Source organism: Anopheles stephensi, chromosome 3, assembly GCF_013141755.1.
Source record: "Anopheles stephensi strain Indian chromosome 3, UCI_ANSTEP_V1.0, whole genome shotgun sequence".
NCBI lineage: Eukaryota > Metazoa > Arthropoda > Insecta > Diptera > Culicidae > Anopheles > Anopheles stephensi.
The window spans coordinates 56,533,699-56,552,247 of NC_050203.1; the positions used below are offsets into that span (position 1 = coordinate 56,533,699).

The 18,549-nt window shown below is 45.7% G+C and overlaps 2 protein-coding genes across 8 annotated transcripts in view; one reads left to right on the top strand and one right to left on the bottom strand.

Moving 5' to 3' along the window:
- Positions 1-167: 167 nt before the first annotated feature.
- On the bottom strand, positions 168-6,045 carry LOC118508804 (centrosomal protein of 104 kDa). Of its 2 annotated transcripts, XM_036048525.1 has the most exons (11): positions 5,217-6,036; positions 4,982-5,149; positions 3,998-4,450; positions 3,285-3,936; positions 2,839-3,219; positions 2,293-2,776; positions 2,078-2,221; positions 1,653-2,014; positions 1,451-1,593; positions 1,284-1,385; positions 168-1,217 (listed from the first exon to the last, which is right to left on the bottom strand). In XM_036048525.1, the coding sequence occupies exons 1-11, from the start codon at positions 5,254-5,256 to the stop codon at positions 1,081-1,083; spliced, it is 3,066 nt and encodes a 1,021-aa protein (XP_035904418.1). In that variant the 5' UTR covers positions 5,257-6,036; the 3' UTR covers positions 168-1,080. The 2 variants fall into 2 exon arrangements, with proteins under 2 accessions (XP_035904418.1, XP_035904417.1); XM_036048524.1 differs by having other exon boundaries at positions 1,653-2,221; positions 5,217-6,045.
- LOC118508807 (aryl hydrocarbon receptor nuclear translocator homolog) overlaps positions 577-18,549 on the top strand; it is a 207,278-nt gene continuing 189,305 nt past the window's right edge. For 3 of the 6 annotated variants that reach the window (XM_036048544.1, XM_036048541.1, XM_036048540.1), the window contains exon 1: positions 7,651-7,931. Coding sequence is in view for 1 of the 6 variants with exons in the window: in XM_036048540.1 (XP_035904433.1) it covers positions 7,892-7,931 (40 nt within the window). In the remaining 5 variants the exon portion in view is untranslated. Of the gene's footprint in view, positions 596-738; positions 867-7,650; positions 7,932-18,549 lie in introns of those variants that run through there. The other 3 variants (XM_036048538.1, XM_036048542.1, XM_036048543.1) reach the window with 2 other exon arrangements.

An 18,549-nucleotide genomic window follows, 5' to 3' on the forward strand; every position in this document is an offset into this window, starting at 1 on the left:
TAGAGGATGCAGGGGCTTAACGAGATAGTTGTAAGCCGATTGTTAATGAATTATTTTTGTCTATTTGGTTCAAAAAATTAAGTAATCTTTAATAGCATTTAAATTCAGTGATTCTTTCCATTTGTTCAATCACACTTAATTTGAGTTTGTTAAATTTTTCCATTTTATTTTTTATTGGTGATTTCTTTTTTTTAAGGACGGGAAATAAGTTTACCTTGATCCAAATTCTTCGAGCTGGACAAATCGATTGTATTACTTATCTTGTGTACGTACTCAATACTTAAGTATCACCACTACTACCGGCACCGAATGGCCGTGAGATCAAAATGTAGATTTTCGATTGATTAGAGGATTAACGTGGCCTTCCAATACCTGCGTAGCGGGTTTGATTTGTGTGTCTGTGTGAGTGTACTCTCGCTGTCATTTGCCATTTAAAAAAATCTAGACAACAAAATTGTACTACCGATAAAAGTATGTTAGTAAAACTGCTAATAGTGTACTCCCGGTTAACTGCAGTCGAGAGTTGCTGGTTCGAAATACTGCTTCTTGCCGTTCAGAATATCAATTCTGCTCCAATTCTCCTGTGAGAGCATCCGTGAGTGGGGTTCACTTTTCATACAGTTTGGTTTGGTTCGCTTGGAGCAGATTTATCGTTAAAGTTTAGCAACCAATTGCGTTAGGCGTACTGGCAATAAGAGAAGTCTTTTGCGTTACAGCTGTGGCCCTGTGTGTGTGTATGTGTTGGTTGAGGTTCCATTCGCCCGAAGAAGCTCAGTAAATGTGCGAAGTAGCGTCTGCCAATCCCGATGGTAATGAAACGAATGCGCCATAAAATATCCAATGCCAACCAACCATTGCTTTAGCACGTAAGTCTTTCCGTTGTTAAGGTAGTATCTTTATAAACTTCATACCGGGCTACGAGGCCCTTGCTGCTACTTCTTAAGATTGGGCCCGAAAAAGCCACCGCCTCTGCTTTACGCTAACAGCACTGATTGCATTAAATTTCTACCTAAATCGTGCACCTGGAATATTTGATTGAAAAAGTGGGAAAAATCGGTACTTCCGGACGAGGTGCCGACATCACTGAGTCGGAGCTCGACGACGAGTGTTCCCGAGGCAGCCGGCACGGCTGAGTAGGTGCCGCTTCCAGCCACCATCCAGCGGTAGTAACACATCGTCGTGGCACAGTGGACATCGGGCCGCTCCTGTAGTAAGCTCTGGAAAGGTGTAAGCAACAGTTACGTCTTCGTTCAATTGAGTACCTAAGACGTGTGAAAAAGCACCTCGGCAAAAGTCCTCCATCAGGTGGTACTCGTAGAGATCCTTGTGGACCGATTCTGTGCACCGTTCGCAGGACAAGTAGCTGGTTTTGGCCTCACATTCATCTGCAAACAAAGTTCATGCTCATCAATGCTATGTCTTCAGGCTTTCAAGCGAGTATTAGTCTTACTGATCAAATGTCCGGAGAGTGCCGCCACTTCCAGTATTTGACTACACTGGGGACATTTCGTCAACACGGGGCACGCCTTCCAGTAGTGCTTGTCTAGCTGGGTGGGATCTCCATGGCAAATCCAATCACAGAACGGACAACGGCTAGAATGAAAAATGCTTTGCTTTGAAAAATGTTCACCAAACACTTCCCGCTCACTCACATCTCACTCTCGATGCCTTCGAACGAGTCCGAGTTGGAGCTCTTGCGTGAGTCACTGCCATTCTCGGGCGCGCCCGCCGTTCCAGGCAAAAACCCGATCGTACTATCGTACATGGCGGTCTTGTGCTGGGACAGCTTCGGACGATCCTTCCCATTGCAGTGTCCACCGGCCACCGGTTCCAGCTTGTCGTAGTACGCACCCCCATTACTGTCCCGAGCGCTCTCCAAATCGACGGTCGCACTCGTCACCGGCGCGTCTGCCATTGCCCACTGGCCGTGGTGCCCGATGGCGTGTCCACTCTTGCTCTTGATGATGCCGGCGGTCGTCGCGTCCAGCCGCCGTACCGGGCTCGAGTGGGTATCCTGTAATTTCATGGAACTGAAACTAGACTGCCAACTACCGGTCTGTGTGTCGGAGAAACTGACGATTGTGCGGCCATCGTAACGGCTCTTGTTGCGGATCTCCACCGGTGGGGAACTCTTCGAGCTGCTGGACATCGGTGGCGAACAGATGCCGGCAAACGACACCGGTCCACAGAACTGTTTGTTCTCCAGCATTTCCTTCTTGCGCTGTTAAGGATCGGAATGAACGTACATGATTAGTGCTGTTGTGAATGTATCCCAGTCACGGTGACACTTGCCTGCAGATCGATCTTGTCGAACTCAGCGAACAGCTGCCGGTAGAGCAGATTCCTTCGCGTGATGTCATCGTCCGGTGGGAGCTGTTTGCGCACCAACCGCGGGTTCACCTTGTACACCAGCAGCAGCACCCGCTCGGCGACCTTTCGCACCGACTCGGCCGGATGGTGGATGCCGGAGCAGCCGGCCTCCGAGAGCGTTCGACAGGCGAGCCCGCTCTGCTTGTCGTTCGAGATGCCCTGGCTCAGCACGAGCTGCTCCAGCATCTGCATGCGGCTCAGCGCCAGCCGGGGATGCGTCCCGTTGCCTACCGGGCGCGACAGGGCCGGTGCGATGAGGTGTTGCTCGCGCACCTCCGGACAAGCCGCGATGCTAAGGATCGTGTGCTGTGCTAGTGTGTGAACGCGCGCGGATGGATCGCCACTCTTGGACAGCAGCTCCGGCAAGAGTCGATCGACTGATCGTGCCACCTCGCTCGGGGATACTCTGCGAAGAAAATAATCCATGTAACGGCATCTGAGATCTCTAAATTCTTAGCTTCTTCTTACCGATTGGGAACGAACTCCATGAACAAACTCCGCACCGTCTCGGTAGCTTGACTAAACACAGAAAACACTGCATCACGGACACCTCGGTGTAAAAGCAGTGTTGCACCACGACATATCTTATTTGGTCCAGCCTGGGCTGCTTGAATCTGGGGCTCCGGTTCGATTTCATGCTTCAGAATGCCTCTCAATCTTATCAATCCTTCCTCACGATCCGTGTACTGACGCGAATATATCAATTCAACTAGCTCCATGCCGAAGATCAATATCGGGAGCGCTGCCTGGCGACGTTCGCGATCGTTCAGCTTACAGCGAATCTTTCCACCTTCCTGCTCGATCATTGCCGTTCCTTGACATTCCCGAAGAAAGTCATTCGTGTGGGTACTGTAAATGATAGTATAAGATTAATGTTCGTTCTGTATTTCTAAGGGACAACATCATCCACGAACCTAAGAGTAGGGATCGCACGCTCATCGTAATCCTCGTAGCTGTTGCGCGGTGCGCTTTTGTTCCGCCGTCGCAACGATCCCGTGTTTGTGGGCGATCGCATCGGACTTCGTCCCTTGTGACTCAGCAGCGGCGAGCTCTGCGCTATCTCCTCCGGACGTGTAAGACTTTGCTGGGAAACACGTCCATCCGCCTTTACCGTGGTGCTACCTCCGCTCGACGCCGATGCTGTGGTTGTGGTGGAATTACTGGCGGTGGAGTCTGTCGCATCACCGGCCGGTAGCTTCGTACCATCCTGCCCAACCTGTGTGTGCAGGTGGTGTGCGTGCGGTAGCGTCGAGTCGCCCGATAGCGCACTGGCCACATCCTGCAAGCTGGGCGGTGAAGGCAACGTTGGCTTGGAAGCGTACAGCTCCGAACAGGAATCGTTACTCGTGACGCTCTTGTCACTTTGGAGCAGCAGCTCCACTCGCAGCTGGTCAAACACGGCCTTACGGTACATCTCGATCTGCTCCTTGCGTAACCGGGCGGTGGTAAAGTCCTCTGCCTGCACTGCCTGCCGTTTGGCCAGTGCGTACCGTCCGAGTCGCTCACCAGCCGTGCGGAGAGCGCCCATGCATAGCTTCAGCTTTCGGGCATACTCAAAGCGTTCGTCTGGAACGTAAGGATCATTCAGTAAACTTATCTCTTAAGACTTATCTGCAATCAAACTCACCTTGAACGGCTTGCACCTTGAGAAGCTCCATCTTTCGCACAACCTCACAGATACTCTCCTCCACGTACATCGAGTAGGACAGATCGTCACAAGCGGATGCTAGCGAGCTGTTCAACGTGTCGATGTTTGCCGGTATCGCGTTCAGAAGCGATGTAACATTGCCCTGAGATGCAGCCAGCTCTTCCGACGTTAGCTCCTCACCGAGTATGTTGATTGCAAGCAGGGCCACCTGATTATCCTTGTTGTACTGGTTCGGATGTGCTGGTCCGAGGCGTAGCTTTAGGTGGGAACCAACCTTCGGTGCGACCGACACGCTTTGCAGCTCGCGCGAGGTAAAGTTGGTGCTGGCATTGTCCGACAGTGCCACAAAGCCCATATACTCGAAGCTTTGGCTGGAGGGCGTACTGGGAGCACTTTTGCTCGAGTAGTGTATCCACAGTTCGATGCGTTCGGCTAAAACGAGGACAAACAAGCTTAATATACTTCCAAGTGGTTATAGATGGATGGTGTTAGGGGTTACATATTTCCGATGTTTGGTCAATTATTATAAATCGATGGATTCGTGTAGCAACGAATAGTGTTTCACGTACAATCAATACACGTGGACATAATTTGAATTATGGGTGCCAACATGCTCGTCGCTCGGCTATCAGCCAAAGCGGTACGCTTTCCACACCATTTATCAATTAATTCATGTTTACCGAAGCACATTCGCTAGCGGCCAGCAAGAAAACGGCAAGAACCGGAAACGGCCGGCCAGTCACAAACACTCTCACGTGCGCCGGATATAAACACCAATAAAAATCGCCACGTGTTTACCATGGATGAGCGAGAGAGAGAGTGAGGGAGTGAATATTTTAACTTCGGGAGCGAACACAAGTTCACTCCCGAAAACAACAACGCTTGCCGACTGTGTTCATGGCGATGAACCGCATGAACATCCCACGAGCCCTAATGGCGTGTGATAGCGCGGATGATACTTACGGATGTAATACTGATGGGCCAGCACCTGTATCCGTACGATGCGAGCTGGATGGAAGAACCGCAGCACGATTTCCTTCGGACTGACGGAACTGTCGGCATTGGAGCGCCATCCGTGCACGGTCGGGCTGTGACTGTTTAGCTCGCTGGCCGGATAGTCCGAGTCTTCGTCTAGTTGGAAGAAAACTCGAGTCACAACACTGGCTCACGGGTTGATACAATTTTAATGCCCTCGTACCTGACGCAAACACCACTTTGAACGGAATTTTGCGAGCCATGATGGTCGCCGCCGCTGGCTCATCAATCGATGGAACGGAAACGTTACGGGCAGGGAGGGTTGGGTGGATGGATGGGTTCGTGTTGTGGGGGAAACTTTATCCGTTGCTTTGCATACTTAGCAAGCGAAGAATTAGTTTTTGCAACTTTAATTAAACAACGTTATATAATATTCCTCCCACTGGCTAGCTGGCCGATGGGACAGCAGTATGCGGATTACTTCACTCGTGCAGTAACGAGTCACCGTATATACACCTCCCTGCGGGGAGTTCCGGGCTCAAGTATCCTCACATACTTGTTGGCGATGATTTGCAGCACCTTCAATTACGTATGCACGCGGATTCGCCTGTCCATTATCGATTTAGAATTGGTCGAGGGGTGTAGAAATTTACATACTGGTCGATAGAAATGCAGACATTTACCACCGACAGCACCATAATTGACCGATTAGGTTAGACACTAGATTTTTTGGGTTTTTTTTCACACACATTCTTGCAGACGGGAAACGAGCTCAATAAAGCAAACACAAGCAACGGCACGCACGCACAGGAAAACGCTGTAGAAGGCAACTTTAGGAATTACGAGCTGTTTAACTAGCAGCAAAAGTGAGCTACTTCTTGTTCGATTGATAAAAAGGACACTAGTCCGATAGCTAGGATTGGCCACTTGTGCTGGCGACCGAATGTCGCCCTGTGCGACTTTAGGGTTAATTTTTCACCTCGAGTCCTCGCTGGACCGTGTCTGGGTAAGATCTAAGTTTTTGGTGATGGAAAATGGTGGAAATGAACTGGGAAGGAAAACCGTTCCCAGGGTCATGCGCACACGGTGTCTGGTTTTTGGTGGATAATAGGTGCACTGTAAATGTCAGGATGGTTCGAAAGAATTCATTCCCGGCAGCTCGTGGTAGAGCAGGATTGATAAGCTGTTCAAGCGCATGTAAACAGCTGGCAATGGAAAAGTGTTTCTAATGTCGACTAGTTTTTTCGATTGTTGATACGGACTGTACTCCAATACTGTTGTTGGCATTCATTAAATGGTAAGCATTGTTGATGAAATTAATGATTGTCAACAATAAATCTTCATTTTAAATCATTACCAATATATACATCACCACTGGAAGTGCAATAACCTACGGTTTTAACTTATTTTTCTTTTTTCGGTTTGATGATCTGCTACGATATGCCATTCATATCATAGAGTAGGTCTTCCACATGAAAGGAACGTGTAGAAAACCTCTTCTAGACCATCTGTTCGTACGCAAGACTGACCTGCTGCGGGTCTAGACAGGTCAAAGAATCCAGAAATTCCAGGAGAATTTTTGAGTTGATGGACTGTTCAGTGTTCGATCTGGAGTTTACGCAGGTACCTCATTCCGATTACGGGTAAATCCAAGTCTAGGAAGCCAAAAATGGAAGTCCATAATTTCAAAAGGATGTTAGGACAACAGATGGCAAAGAAGAATGATTAAACAGATAGTAAATTTTTGGAACGTTCCGTCATCCGGATAGGATTTGGTACCGATAATGCAACACTGCTACCAGTATCACTCTCAAGCTAGCGATTTGTAGCGTTAATAGGAGAGTAATTCAAGAAATGATTGATCATATGTTTCTGTTCCTTGTTATGATGCAAGCCTTGCTTAAAAATAATAATATAAAATTAAACCACAATCCATTATGGCCTTTTCATACCCATAATGCGCTATCAAGAAAGTATTATTATATCAAAATTATTTCAAGCAAAGGCCAGCAGACAATGCTGTCACAAAATTTGACAGCATTTTCCCAATGCACGATACCCATCAAACTACAAAAAGAAAAAATATTACACAGAAAACTGCACATGTTTTATTTAAGTGTTGCAAATACAATAGCTTCGAAGAATAGATTCCATCCATTGTCTTTACGATGTTAATGAATTCATTTGCAAACTATTCCAATTGGTCACACACTCGCTGGTTTGAAACCGAGCGCTCGCAAACAATTGAATGCAACCTCTTCTTCCTTCCTGCTCAATCATTTTACTCAATCCAACGTCAACCAATGAAAAGTTGTGAAAGTTGAGTTTGTTTGTTTGAGTTTTAAAGTTTTAAAGTGCACACTTGCAGTCAGCAGATTAAAAAGCATGCGATGATTTAATATTATGGTAAAGATCTTGAGGTTTTGCGTATGTTTAGAAATTTATATTTTCTTGTATATCCACCTCAAAGCAGCTCTAAAATGTAGAAAAAACTCTCAAAAACTGTAATCCCACAAAATAACACGCTTGAACAATTTGACAGCATGCGACACGCTTGAGCTGGCTGTCAAAGTCCACCGCTCGAAACCGTTACTTGGGTAGCATAGCGTTTGTTTTGTTTTGAAATAGGCGATCAAATCGATGAAGTGTTTTTTGCTGCTGTCAGATAGGTTACGACCCTTTTTTTTCTTTCCTTCGCCACAAATCTGTCCCCCGCACGAACATCACCGTGCACCGTGTGTGTTGGGTTGTGTGAATTTGTACCGTGCTGCAGCGAGAAGAAAAAAAAGCGATTCGAGCGTGATTATCCGTGTGTGATTTGTGTGAAAACGTGACCCGTGTTCTGTGTGCCAGAGCAAGCAGAAGAGCATTTGTCCGTGCAGCTCAGCTTTTCAGCTTATGTCGACGATAGCCCAACCGTATTCTTCCTCATCGTCAGGTAAGTCAAGGTGGCATAAACCACCGTACTCGAAGCCCCGTGCTGTAGGAGTGCAGGCCGTGCGTGTAGAGGCTGTGAGTCCGTGAGTCGTGTGCGAGAGAATAGTGTGAATATTGACGGTATAGTGAAGGATTTTATTCAGAAGAAGTGTGTCTGTGATGTTTGTGAAATAAAAGCAGACGAAAAAGGAAGACCTTCAGTGGGTAGTGATTTGTTGTGCCGCTAAAAGTTCGTGTGGACGTCTGTGTGGTGCTTGTGTCCGGTGCATGCGTACAACCACGAAACCATCCTAAAACCGTGGTCGCGGTTACACTTCATTTTTTCCATCATCTCTAATCTGCGAGCGAGATTGAGGGGGAAAAAACGGAAGGTCCAGTCCACGAGGAAAAGGATTCTGTAGGTGGTGGCTGTGGGTTACGCGAGAAATCTCCAGATAAAGAAGATCCGGGCGTGTGCGTGTGTGTGTGGTTCTTTTGTTATGTAAACAAGCGTGAGCTCAGACGAGATCGTACAGCATAATTATGCTTATTCCTAACGGCTGGGTGTCGCTGTATGCGTAGCGCTCCCGTTGCGTGTGAGTGTGCGTGTCCATGTGTGAACGAACGTGTGGTTTACAAGACAACAAAACGCACGCATTTACTGCGCCTTCCCGGGAGCATGGAAGCGAATGCAACGCCACTGTCACATGCAATGTTTATGCCCTCAGTATCGCTTTTGTTTTGCTCGATAAGTTCTGCCGTTTTTTTTACAGCCCACCACGGCTCAAGTTCAATTGCAATCAGCAGCGCTGCACTAATTGTCGTCAATGGTATCAACTTCATCTTCCTACGAAGCAGACTGTTGTCGTCACACCATTACCGTTGCCATGGTGTAATGGCAGTGCTTGGTAGGCCCTTCATACGATAATCGATTCGATCGGTAATCAAGTCGAGGAAAGAGCTACAAAGATCAACATCGAACGGATCGAGTAGATGGAACAGTTTCGCCAGACAAAGCTATGTTTAGATACCCGACTAGCGGACCGGAGTGGTGGGAGTAAACATAAGCGTTGACCCGGTTTGCCCGGACTCGAATGCCTCGACTCGGTGAAGACTTTGTAGCGGGCAGCACCTTTCGGGTCGGTTGGAAGTGGTCGCGATCGCGAAGAGGTCACTCGCTCGCGGATTATGGAAACTCTCGAGTTGAACGCTGCGTTTTATGAGAAGGCCATACTGCAGGCCGGGAAATCGTGAAGAGGGGATTCCTGGCGAGTGTGGCAGGAAGTGGAAACTCTTCCCCGGGAATGTCGACCCCTTTTGCTTGTGTGTGTGTATATGAGCTCTGGACGAGCGCACCCTCTGTTGTCCACATCAGGAGGGTCTACACACAAGCCAGACGCTACCAATCCCTTTGGCCCGCGGGACCAACCAGGGTACTGTGCCCAGATTCAAAATCCAACAGGTAGGAGAAGGATAGCGTACGTACAAAAAGTGGAAATGACAGAGAGAGTGAACAATCGGAATCAAGTCACGATTTTTCCGTGGCCCCCCCTCAATCCGATACCACCCTTCGCCCGCTGGTGGGGTTTGGCGCTTTGGCGCTTTGGCTATGCTTTCAATATGCTCTGCCAAGGCGCGATCAACATTGCATTGAGCTGAGATGATCCTCGGGGGGAGGTGTGTGTGTGTGTCGCTGTGCGGGAGGGCAGGAAAAAAGCATCCACAGCATTAACAGTGTAGCATAAAGAGAAGAAAAGGGGCCCTCGCTGGCGTACACTCTCGGTATGGTCACACGTTGAAGAACGCAGACAGTTTCATCACCTTTTCGGGGTATAGCTAAGAAAAAATATAACCCACACTAACGCACAGCAAGAGCCTGGAGGCTGCTGGTAAAGCATAATTTGCCTTGGCTCCATACATACACACACGCGGAACAGAGCACCCACCGAGCATAACTCGATCGACGGGGTTGAACAAAATCCGAATGAAATGGAATTTTCATTGGCTCTGCACTCAAACAAATGCAACCCGCCCTGGTGCGTTATGTTGCTGTGTGTTTGTGCACGGGCAAGGTAAAATTTGGCGCCACGCCACGTTATGTCAGTGACCCTGATAAGCTGCTGACGCTAATCTATAACTGCCGCGCAGATTCGGCCGTTTTGATCGTTAAGGGTACGCCAACCAATTCACTCACCACCGTTCGTACCGTCGTCACCACCAAGAAGCTAGGTTGGTCGGTTGTTTGAACCAAGGGTAGCTAAACGCCCAGTGTCCAAACGGCTGCCTGTTGCCATCATGGTGAAGTTGGTGATATCATTTGCGAAACTGATGATGACAACGATAAATTCGTACTTTATTCGGTACAGGAATTGGGTTGATCGGGAAAGAGAAGGGGTTGCTGATGATTATTGGACTTTATCATTGTGCGTGAAGTATTGATAGGCTGATAGTTTTTTTTTTTACATGCTAACGCTTTAACTTCAGTCTGATCACGTTTTAATTGCTAGATCATCAGCAATTGCTGTCCATCATCAGCAGATTTTATTTTTCAAATGTTATGATTTTGCCCATAATATTCTGCCAAGGTCTAATGCCACTGAATGAATGTAGGTTTGAATGAGTATCAATGATTTGAATTACTCTTCACTAGATAGACAGTCCTGCTGCGTAAGAGAGATAAGGATTCAGTCGAGAATTCCACGCAGGCGTGTTGATAGATAGTGCAATACGTGTTACAAATTTAATGTTTAATAAAAATTTCAGTAATCTTTAACCTTGAATTTATTATCATTAGTACACGGAAAGAATTATCTTGATCGTTCTCGCGATCAGTTGTATTTACCCGACTATGGTCAAAATAGTAGAATTTTTGTTTTCTGATCATTTGTTCGTAATTTCATCCTTGAGCCTTGGGGTTGGAGATCGTCCAACACTGATCAAAATCAGTTTTCTTAGTCAAATAGGTTTCACAATGTCCATTCTCGATATCGGGCTGGCCCGAGGCGATAGTTTCACGTGGTAGGAGCGAATATTCTGTCCCATCAGGAGATTTCCCTCATAGCAAGGTCAGTCCTGCTACCCTATCCGGCTGTGTAATTGGCAATCGTGATCTAGCAAGTCGTTAAACCAAGAAGAAGAAGGTCCTGGTCATCCAAACACCATATAAGACAGTACAGTGAACAATCGAGGTGCATTGTTACACGAAATCCTCAGATGAAACATTTCATTTCCAAGCAAAAGATACAGGTTGTACGGCCGCCGAGGCTCGCGAAAATCTGACGAAGCTGCAGAAAAAGATTCTCAACCGCCGAACGTTCAACGAACTCAGTAGCGTTCAATGAGATATTAAAACTGATTTTGATCGGAGGATCATTTCAAATTATTCTAATGCCATGACGAACGATCAGACGATCGCCAATGTCTTAAAATAGTTGGAAATTCATTAACAATCTCCCGGATGGAAAAAGATCTAATGTTTCAAAATCAGCCGTAAAATATGAGAAATTCTTTAGTTTTTGTTAAATGATCCATTAGTTCCACTCTGAACTCCATGAGGCATCTATAGAGTTGAGAAAATAGATAAGCCAAGCCATTTAGAAGCTTTATTTAAAAAATATTGCACAATTTTCTTTTAGCTTCCTAAAGATTTAAATCATCTTTAGCTTGGATTCAACTAATGTTAAATTTAATTAACTTCGATGAAAAACAGGTCAAACTTGCCTACCTTGTGGGTAGGTAGAAAATCACTCGGCCTAAAGATAGCTTAACGGAGGTAATATTTTTATAGATGCTCTAACCGTTCGCTTCTTGAATGGAAATATAATTATAAACGCTAAACTGTCTAATACACCTTACACACTCAGCAGCAGCATCAGCTGACAAGACGACGATCGACAGTCTCATCATTACCGCGCTCATCGTTATTTGCATGGCGACAAAGTAGCTGTGCAACGATTACAAACACATGTATAACCGTCACTGGTGGTTGGCTACTAACATAACACCGACAACGCGTCCAGAGCTGTGGACACCTATTTTTAGCGACACAATTTAAAATCATCCGGCCCGCTTCCTACGCTTCCTCTACTACTTCTCAGGTTCGCCGGGAATAGGAGGCAAACGTCTTCATAATTTGTTGTCGAGTTTTGAGTGGATAATTTTAGTTTCGCCACACCTGGACACATGTGTTGCTGCTGGTGTTGGCGAGAAGAGAGTCAAGTTTTTATGATCATTTGGCTCGGGAAAAACGAAATAGCGTTGTCAATAGCCATCAGCTTGACTATCGCTTGATTTACGCTTCATTTGCACTACTGCTGCCTCTAACCTCGGGACCACCGTGCACATGAACACCGCAAGAAATGAGTAAATCAAATTGGTGATTATAACTGTTGGCCTGGGATGGGCACCGTTTTGCGTTCGAGAAGTTGAACCTAGGGGCTGAATGGCAGCAGCGAGCGCATTTTTAATCAAATTATTTTCCACCTAATGTGCACTGTGGTTGTGTATCTGTGTTAGATAAAGGTGCCGAAAAATACCTCCAATGCGTATAGCTCTACTAGCGCCACGGCCCTAATGGCACATACATAAAATGTTTTATTCTCACTTTCATTGAGATGGGCTTTCTTCGATGATGAACGCGCTTGGTTCGCGACCCGCTTGGTGGTGGTATGGTAATGAAGCATGATAAGAAAAAGCATTAAATGTCACCGGGACAAAAGCTTTCCGAGTGGTGGTGGTCCGTGTCCCTATCGCCTAGATCCATCTGCTGGCCGTCCGAGTGGACATTGCGATAATTCAAGATTTACTATTGCCATAACTGTGTTTTTTTTTCTCCAAAACGCGAAACAGACACCGTGACACCGCGGGACACTTTAGAAATTAAAACCAAAAACCTCCGTGTGTGGTGTGACTCTTGCTAGCGCGGGGCTGACTGGCTAGCGGGCGAATTCTCCATTGAGGTTGGAATTTTTGGATAGGGCCTTCTAGTTCCGTTTTTTTACAAACACTGATATGTACCTACCGTCTGCCACATTACACCTACCATATATAGGTGAGTGTGTATGTTTAGTGTTCTCCTCTCTCTCTCTCTCTCTCCCTCTCGTATGTGGTGTGTCCTGTGTGGAGACCGTATTTTGACAAACTAATTCATTTCTTACCTAATTTATTAGCATATATGCACCCCTCACCGCGGACCCGACGATGGTACGGCGCACGGTTCCGTTCGGTCTCGCTGCCACGAGCGACTTCAATTTTGTTAATTAATCCTAATTTTATGAACTTTTATTATTCCTACCTTATGCTGCTCTGGCTTCTTTCTCCCCCCGCCTGGTGCCATCTCAATCTGGGGATCGGTGCGATGGTTGACTTTGCTAGTGGTGGTTCGTCGTTTTTTTTATCGTCCGCTCTGTTCTGTTTGCGCATATGTCTGTTTTTTTTTGTTGGAGCTGTTGTTTTCTTTTTTACGATTAGCATGCGTGTGTCTGTTTGTGCATTTTGATCGTGTTTGATGGCATGTGTTTTGTATGGCTCAAAATTTTTTTTTTGAATAAATGCTCGAAGAATCCTTGATATATCCTTATTATTTTCATATTTCTCACTAAGTTTCTGTTTTATCTGTAATTCTCTGCAATCTAACACTCTACCAGTATTTGTATTTATCCTCCAATCATATTTATTATTCATCAAATACTTTATACCCTATCCGATATTTTTTTCTTCTTGTTGCTCTGGATTGTACGTGTTTGCACAAATGTCCTTCGAGTCCTTCGATCCCCGAGTTTTTTTGTTTGTTCACATGCTCGTTCCTTTCGGGGGTCTCTCTTTGACCGATAAACAAGGGCAGTAATAAATTAAAAGTGTCAGTTTCGGCTCGCTATCGAAATAATTGATCTCGAAACCGGGCGGCCTGGGTCACCACCACCACCACCACTAGGTGCCTTCAATATTTGGTAGCCCACTGGTGGAATAGTTTTCGCATCACCCAAATGTGCCTCGTTCTGATCCGGTGTGTTTCCATCGATTTGGGAAGTCGGACTATCGGTCGGTATCACCTGCCCTGTTTCGCATTGGGGTCTCTGCTCAAGCCCAAAGTGTCGCATTGAGAGGTTCTCAAGTGTAGAAGTGTGGAAGGTAAAAGGGAAGAAAGTCATGATCTGGTGGAGAAGGGTGATTATGATAAGTCGTCTTGGAGTTTATTTCTTAGGTCCTTTTGCTCCAATTTTTCTTGCTTTTAACTTGCAGTTCGGCCGTTTCGTCGTGACGCATGAAGTTGAACTTCATCGTTCCCCATCCCCCGGCACAGTAGTTCTGTTTTATTATTTCATTTTAATTTTCAAAGTGGAAATTCATTTTTTATTATTTATGAGGTATGATACCACACCGGTGTCAGTGTGCTGTGTAAAGGTTGTTGGGAAGGGCTGCATTTTCGATTTCAATTTATCTGGAGGTTTCTTAATCGGAAAACCCGCCCCGCCTTGATGATCGAGTCTCCGCTTGCCATAATCGGTTGTCGATGAGATCCTACTTTATTGCCACGTGTCCGGATATTGGAGGTTGGTGTCCAGTGGGTTGCCAAAAGGTATTAAAATTGAAATTTAAAGTAAAAAAAGACTTTCTAGCACGCACTTTTAGTATTTATGAGCTTGTTAAACACGGTATATTATTAGTAGAATTGAGCCTAGTGTTTTTTGTCTGTCTCTTGTACAGCAGCTCTACATCACTAAAGAAAAACCGTCGCATTTTGTGAGGTGATAATGGTCGGTTAGTGTAAAAGCATTCCACGGTGCTGCCACCCTATCCAGATGCCGTTTTTTATCTGCTGTTTTGCTCGGTACGAACCGGCATTGTACACACAATTTATTGAATATTCATTTGCAAAGCGAACGGTTTTTATTACCGCCGTTGCGATCCGTAGCTTTTTTTAAATGTGCTGCAGATCGCACGGATCGGTTTGCGATCTTTAATTAAGATATTAAATGTAATATCATTCATAGCCCAGGATGCCAACCGGGAGAGAGATGGTTTGAAATGTAGAAAATAAATTAAAAAATGAAGTACTCTTTTTCACCTTTTACTTAACGCCCCAACCGTGGACGCCTTTCACGCGAGGGTCGGGAGAAGCAGAAGGCAAAAAAAAAGTATTGATAGTGGAATGGGCGAAAAAAAAAACGATGTAACGCGAGGTATAATCCGTATGCGGGATATACTGATAAATAATGAAGCAGTTAGCCGCATGCCCAAAGAACTACACCCGAGCTCCCAGCCAGCGTCTTGTGCGAGAAAAGGGCGTTTGCTGGTTTTGTTCCTCTCTCTCTCTCTCTGTTCTGTTCCCGTACAATGGCCAGGCATTCGGGCATCCCTTCCGAGGTGTCCGACTGTTGGGCGAATGTATTAAATAATAATTATAAATTATGGAACGGCGAATAAAAAATGAGCCACATAAAAACCGACACAACTCTCACTCGACGGCGACGGCGGACCAGGAAATATGTTTTTCAACCCTTCGCCAAGCGCCAGCTCCTCCAAAAGCTACTAGTGCTGGATGGAGAAGCGACGTCTTCACCGTCCTCAACTGCTGCTGCTGCTGCCTGGAAGAAAGTGAATCGATGCGCAGCGAGAGGATGAAAAATTCGCTAAACGTTTCATTACGCACATTCTTTTCATATTTCATCGCTGACCGCTGGAGGCGCTTGTTGTTTGCTTGGCCAGTGGAAGATAACATGATAAGAATGGGTCGATGGACGAGAAGGAGAGAGAGAGAGAGAGAGAGAGAGAGAGAGAGAGAAAAAAAGGTGCAACTAAACACACACACACCCTAGTGGTCGACATTCTTGGCGAATGGGGGGAAAAAACTGGAGTGTGTGGCGTCGTCGTCGGAGGAAAGCAGGCGGAATGCAAAATTGGTATGTTCGTGTTAATGTGCCAGCAACGCAACCGGCTTCGAAAGGTGACGATGATGAAATATGTTTTGCGATCCCTTCGACTTATCGAATATCGTCAATCGTGGGGAATGCTTGTGTGCCAGAAGGGGCGTACGCCGATGGGACAGGATAATTCGAACCAATGATCGTACGATTATCCATCCACGTGGTTCCGTTGGCTGGCAGCTTGACTGCAGGATAGTGCAATCGATTATGCGTCCGCGGTGCGTTTGGATTAATCGCGATGCATTGGTACGTTTATTTAAATTGGGCTCGAGGATGGCAAATTATTTATGGCACAGCTGCAAGTGGACACATCCTTATTGGATGTGGACCTTTTTTTAATTGTTGATTTAATTAATGTGTCGGATTTCTTGGAAGGTCAAAGTTTATTTGCTGCCATTTCTGTAAATATTCTCGCTAATGACATCTGTACAATGTCAAAATTTGGAACAGATCGTATATGAAAACAATGGTGAGCTAATGCGACACTCACTGTAAAAGTAACGAGAGTTGCTTAATGTTGCTTAACAGTTCCACAAATACTGTCTCCTCACAGCCTCAACGTACCAAGCAGAATATGTCTTAATTAGTTTTATTTTGTATATCCGGGACAATACCCGGATTTTGACAACTGGAGAGCAGAGCCTCAAAAATTTATATCGTGAAGGACTCAGTTCTTGACTAAATCATGCCTCTCTTAAACAGGTCTCTTGAAGAGCGAAAATTTGCACGGTTCTGTTTTGCAGACCAAAAGTTACAAAGATGGAATCGGATTCGATTCCAAGTTATTTTTCCCATCCTCAACATATTGCCCATACGCAGAACTTCCTACATAGCTACAGGTAAAATCATGACATGTGATCTAGAAGTGGCCCCAGACTTCTGGAAGTTTTAGTCCAAAAAGAAAAAAAATAGGAAGGAATATTAGAAAAATGTTCAGTGAGACATCATTAAACGTTGTGATCAATGCATTAAAAAAAGGATTGATTATAACGAAACGTCAGTGGATAATCCTCAGTTCTAGCGAACAACTCAAGTATTAATAGTCCTTGATTTCTTGTCTTAAATGGCAAAATAGTACAGCGTTGCAGATTGATTTTCAAAAGCTGTGTTCAAAACAATTAACGACTAGCTATAACTGTTTCAAGTTTTACAACGTCTTCTCTTTTCTAGTGGAGGACAGAAACATTTAATTGGATGGGAATAGGTTCCGTGAATGACTGACAAGAATTCTGAGACTTTTTGAACTTTTGAATCTAGATGAAACTTGAATTCTCTTGTGCGGAGGCTTCTATTAAAATGGTGAAGAATCTCCTGAATATGATGGACATGGTTGTACAAAACTCACTGCCCATATCGAAGAAGACGTCGTCCATGTGAGTCCAAAATGAGCGACAGACGGCGGTTGTGCAAACTATCGAAGAGACTTCTAACTGATATAGTCAGACACCAAGAGAATGTTTTGGGCTAATTTATATACATCCTTATTTATATGTATATAAGTCATCGCGAAATGCAGAGTTAGCATGTGCACCGAAGACAGCGCGTGCACCGTCCATCGACTCCACCAGCACGTGGCTTGCAGTATCAGCAGAATCGCCTACCGTGAGAACGCGCAACGCACAATCGGCAATATCGGCGTAACAGGAAGCGGCCAGCTACCGTGAGAAGGCGCAACGCACCATCAGCAATATCGGCGTACCCGGCAACCGGCTAGCAGCAACGCGTCACCTGGATTCATCAGTTCTAGTTTGGCAGCACTTGGGAACATTTTGGTTCTGTTCGGTTCGGTTCGTTATAGGTTAAAGTAGTTAGTAATAAAGAACCAATCTTTTTTAAAAAGACCCAACAAGTGTTAGACTTGTAACTTATATAGCAGCGTTTTTTATCAGATAATTTTTCAAATTGTCATAATATCTCAATTTTTATTAGTTCTGTATAGACGAAAGTAATGTAAATTCTTTGATTCTTGGATTCATCTTCATCCGAACGTGTCCTTGTTCTTTTACAAACGCGATTCTCTACGTGCCATTTCATTACGCTCGTAGTGAATGGAACTAGAAGTCCTGCGCCACTTAAAACTTCCCACCAAAACCATCAATCCATTCAGGCACGAGTAAAGGTTGGCATGCACTTTCGCTTTCATTATTGCAACACGTCCCCGATCGCCGAGTCCCGTGCAGGAGGAAGTGTGAGTCTCTTTCGCAGGTCAACCATTTGCTTGATTTTCAACCGATATTGACATATATATTTTTTTTCTTTGCATTTCCCAATGACCCACTGTCAGCACCAATCCACCAAACGTTGACCCATTCTGCCTTTGACAGCAGAGGCGTGTGCATGAGCTGAAAAATCTCACCCGGAAGAAAAGCACCGCAACGTGTCCAATGACACACGATGGGGACCCACTTGCAGCTACCGCTCCCCGCGCAACCGCTTACCGCGGCTAATGACGAAAGGCGGTGTGACACGAATGTCACACTGTCTCGGATGTATTCTGTCGACCTTTCGTGGTTCGTGTCCCTCGTTCGTGTTGCAGAGCCAGAATGGCAGCCAGGGAGGCCCGCCCAGGGAAAGAGCGGCGAAACGTGTAGCTGGATGGGACCTGCTTGTGGCCACAAAAATTGTGAATGAACCGTCACGAACCGGCGTGGTTCGTCCGTGTTTTCCGTCTTTTAATCCCCAGTCTGCCGAACCGCCGATTGAATGAGCTCCCCA

What these genes read in the sequence shown, in the direction of transcription:
- LOC118508804 (XM_036048524.1), bottom strand. Translation starts at nt 5,256, where the DNA reads ATGGCTCGCAAAATTCCGTTCAAAGTGGTGTTTGCGTCAG. An exon ending in CGTGCGATCCCTACTCTTAG is followed by an intron (nt 3,220 to 3,284) that starts GTTCGTGGATGA and finishes TATCATTTACAG; the next exon opens with TACCCACACGAATGACTTTC. An exon ending in GATGGAGGACTTTTGCCGAG is followed by an intron (nt 1,218 to 1,283) that starts GTGCTTTTTCAC and finishes ACACCTTTCCAG; the next exon opens with AGCTTACTACAGGAGCGGCC.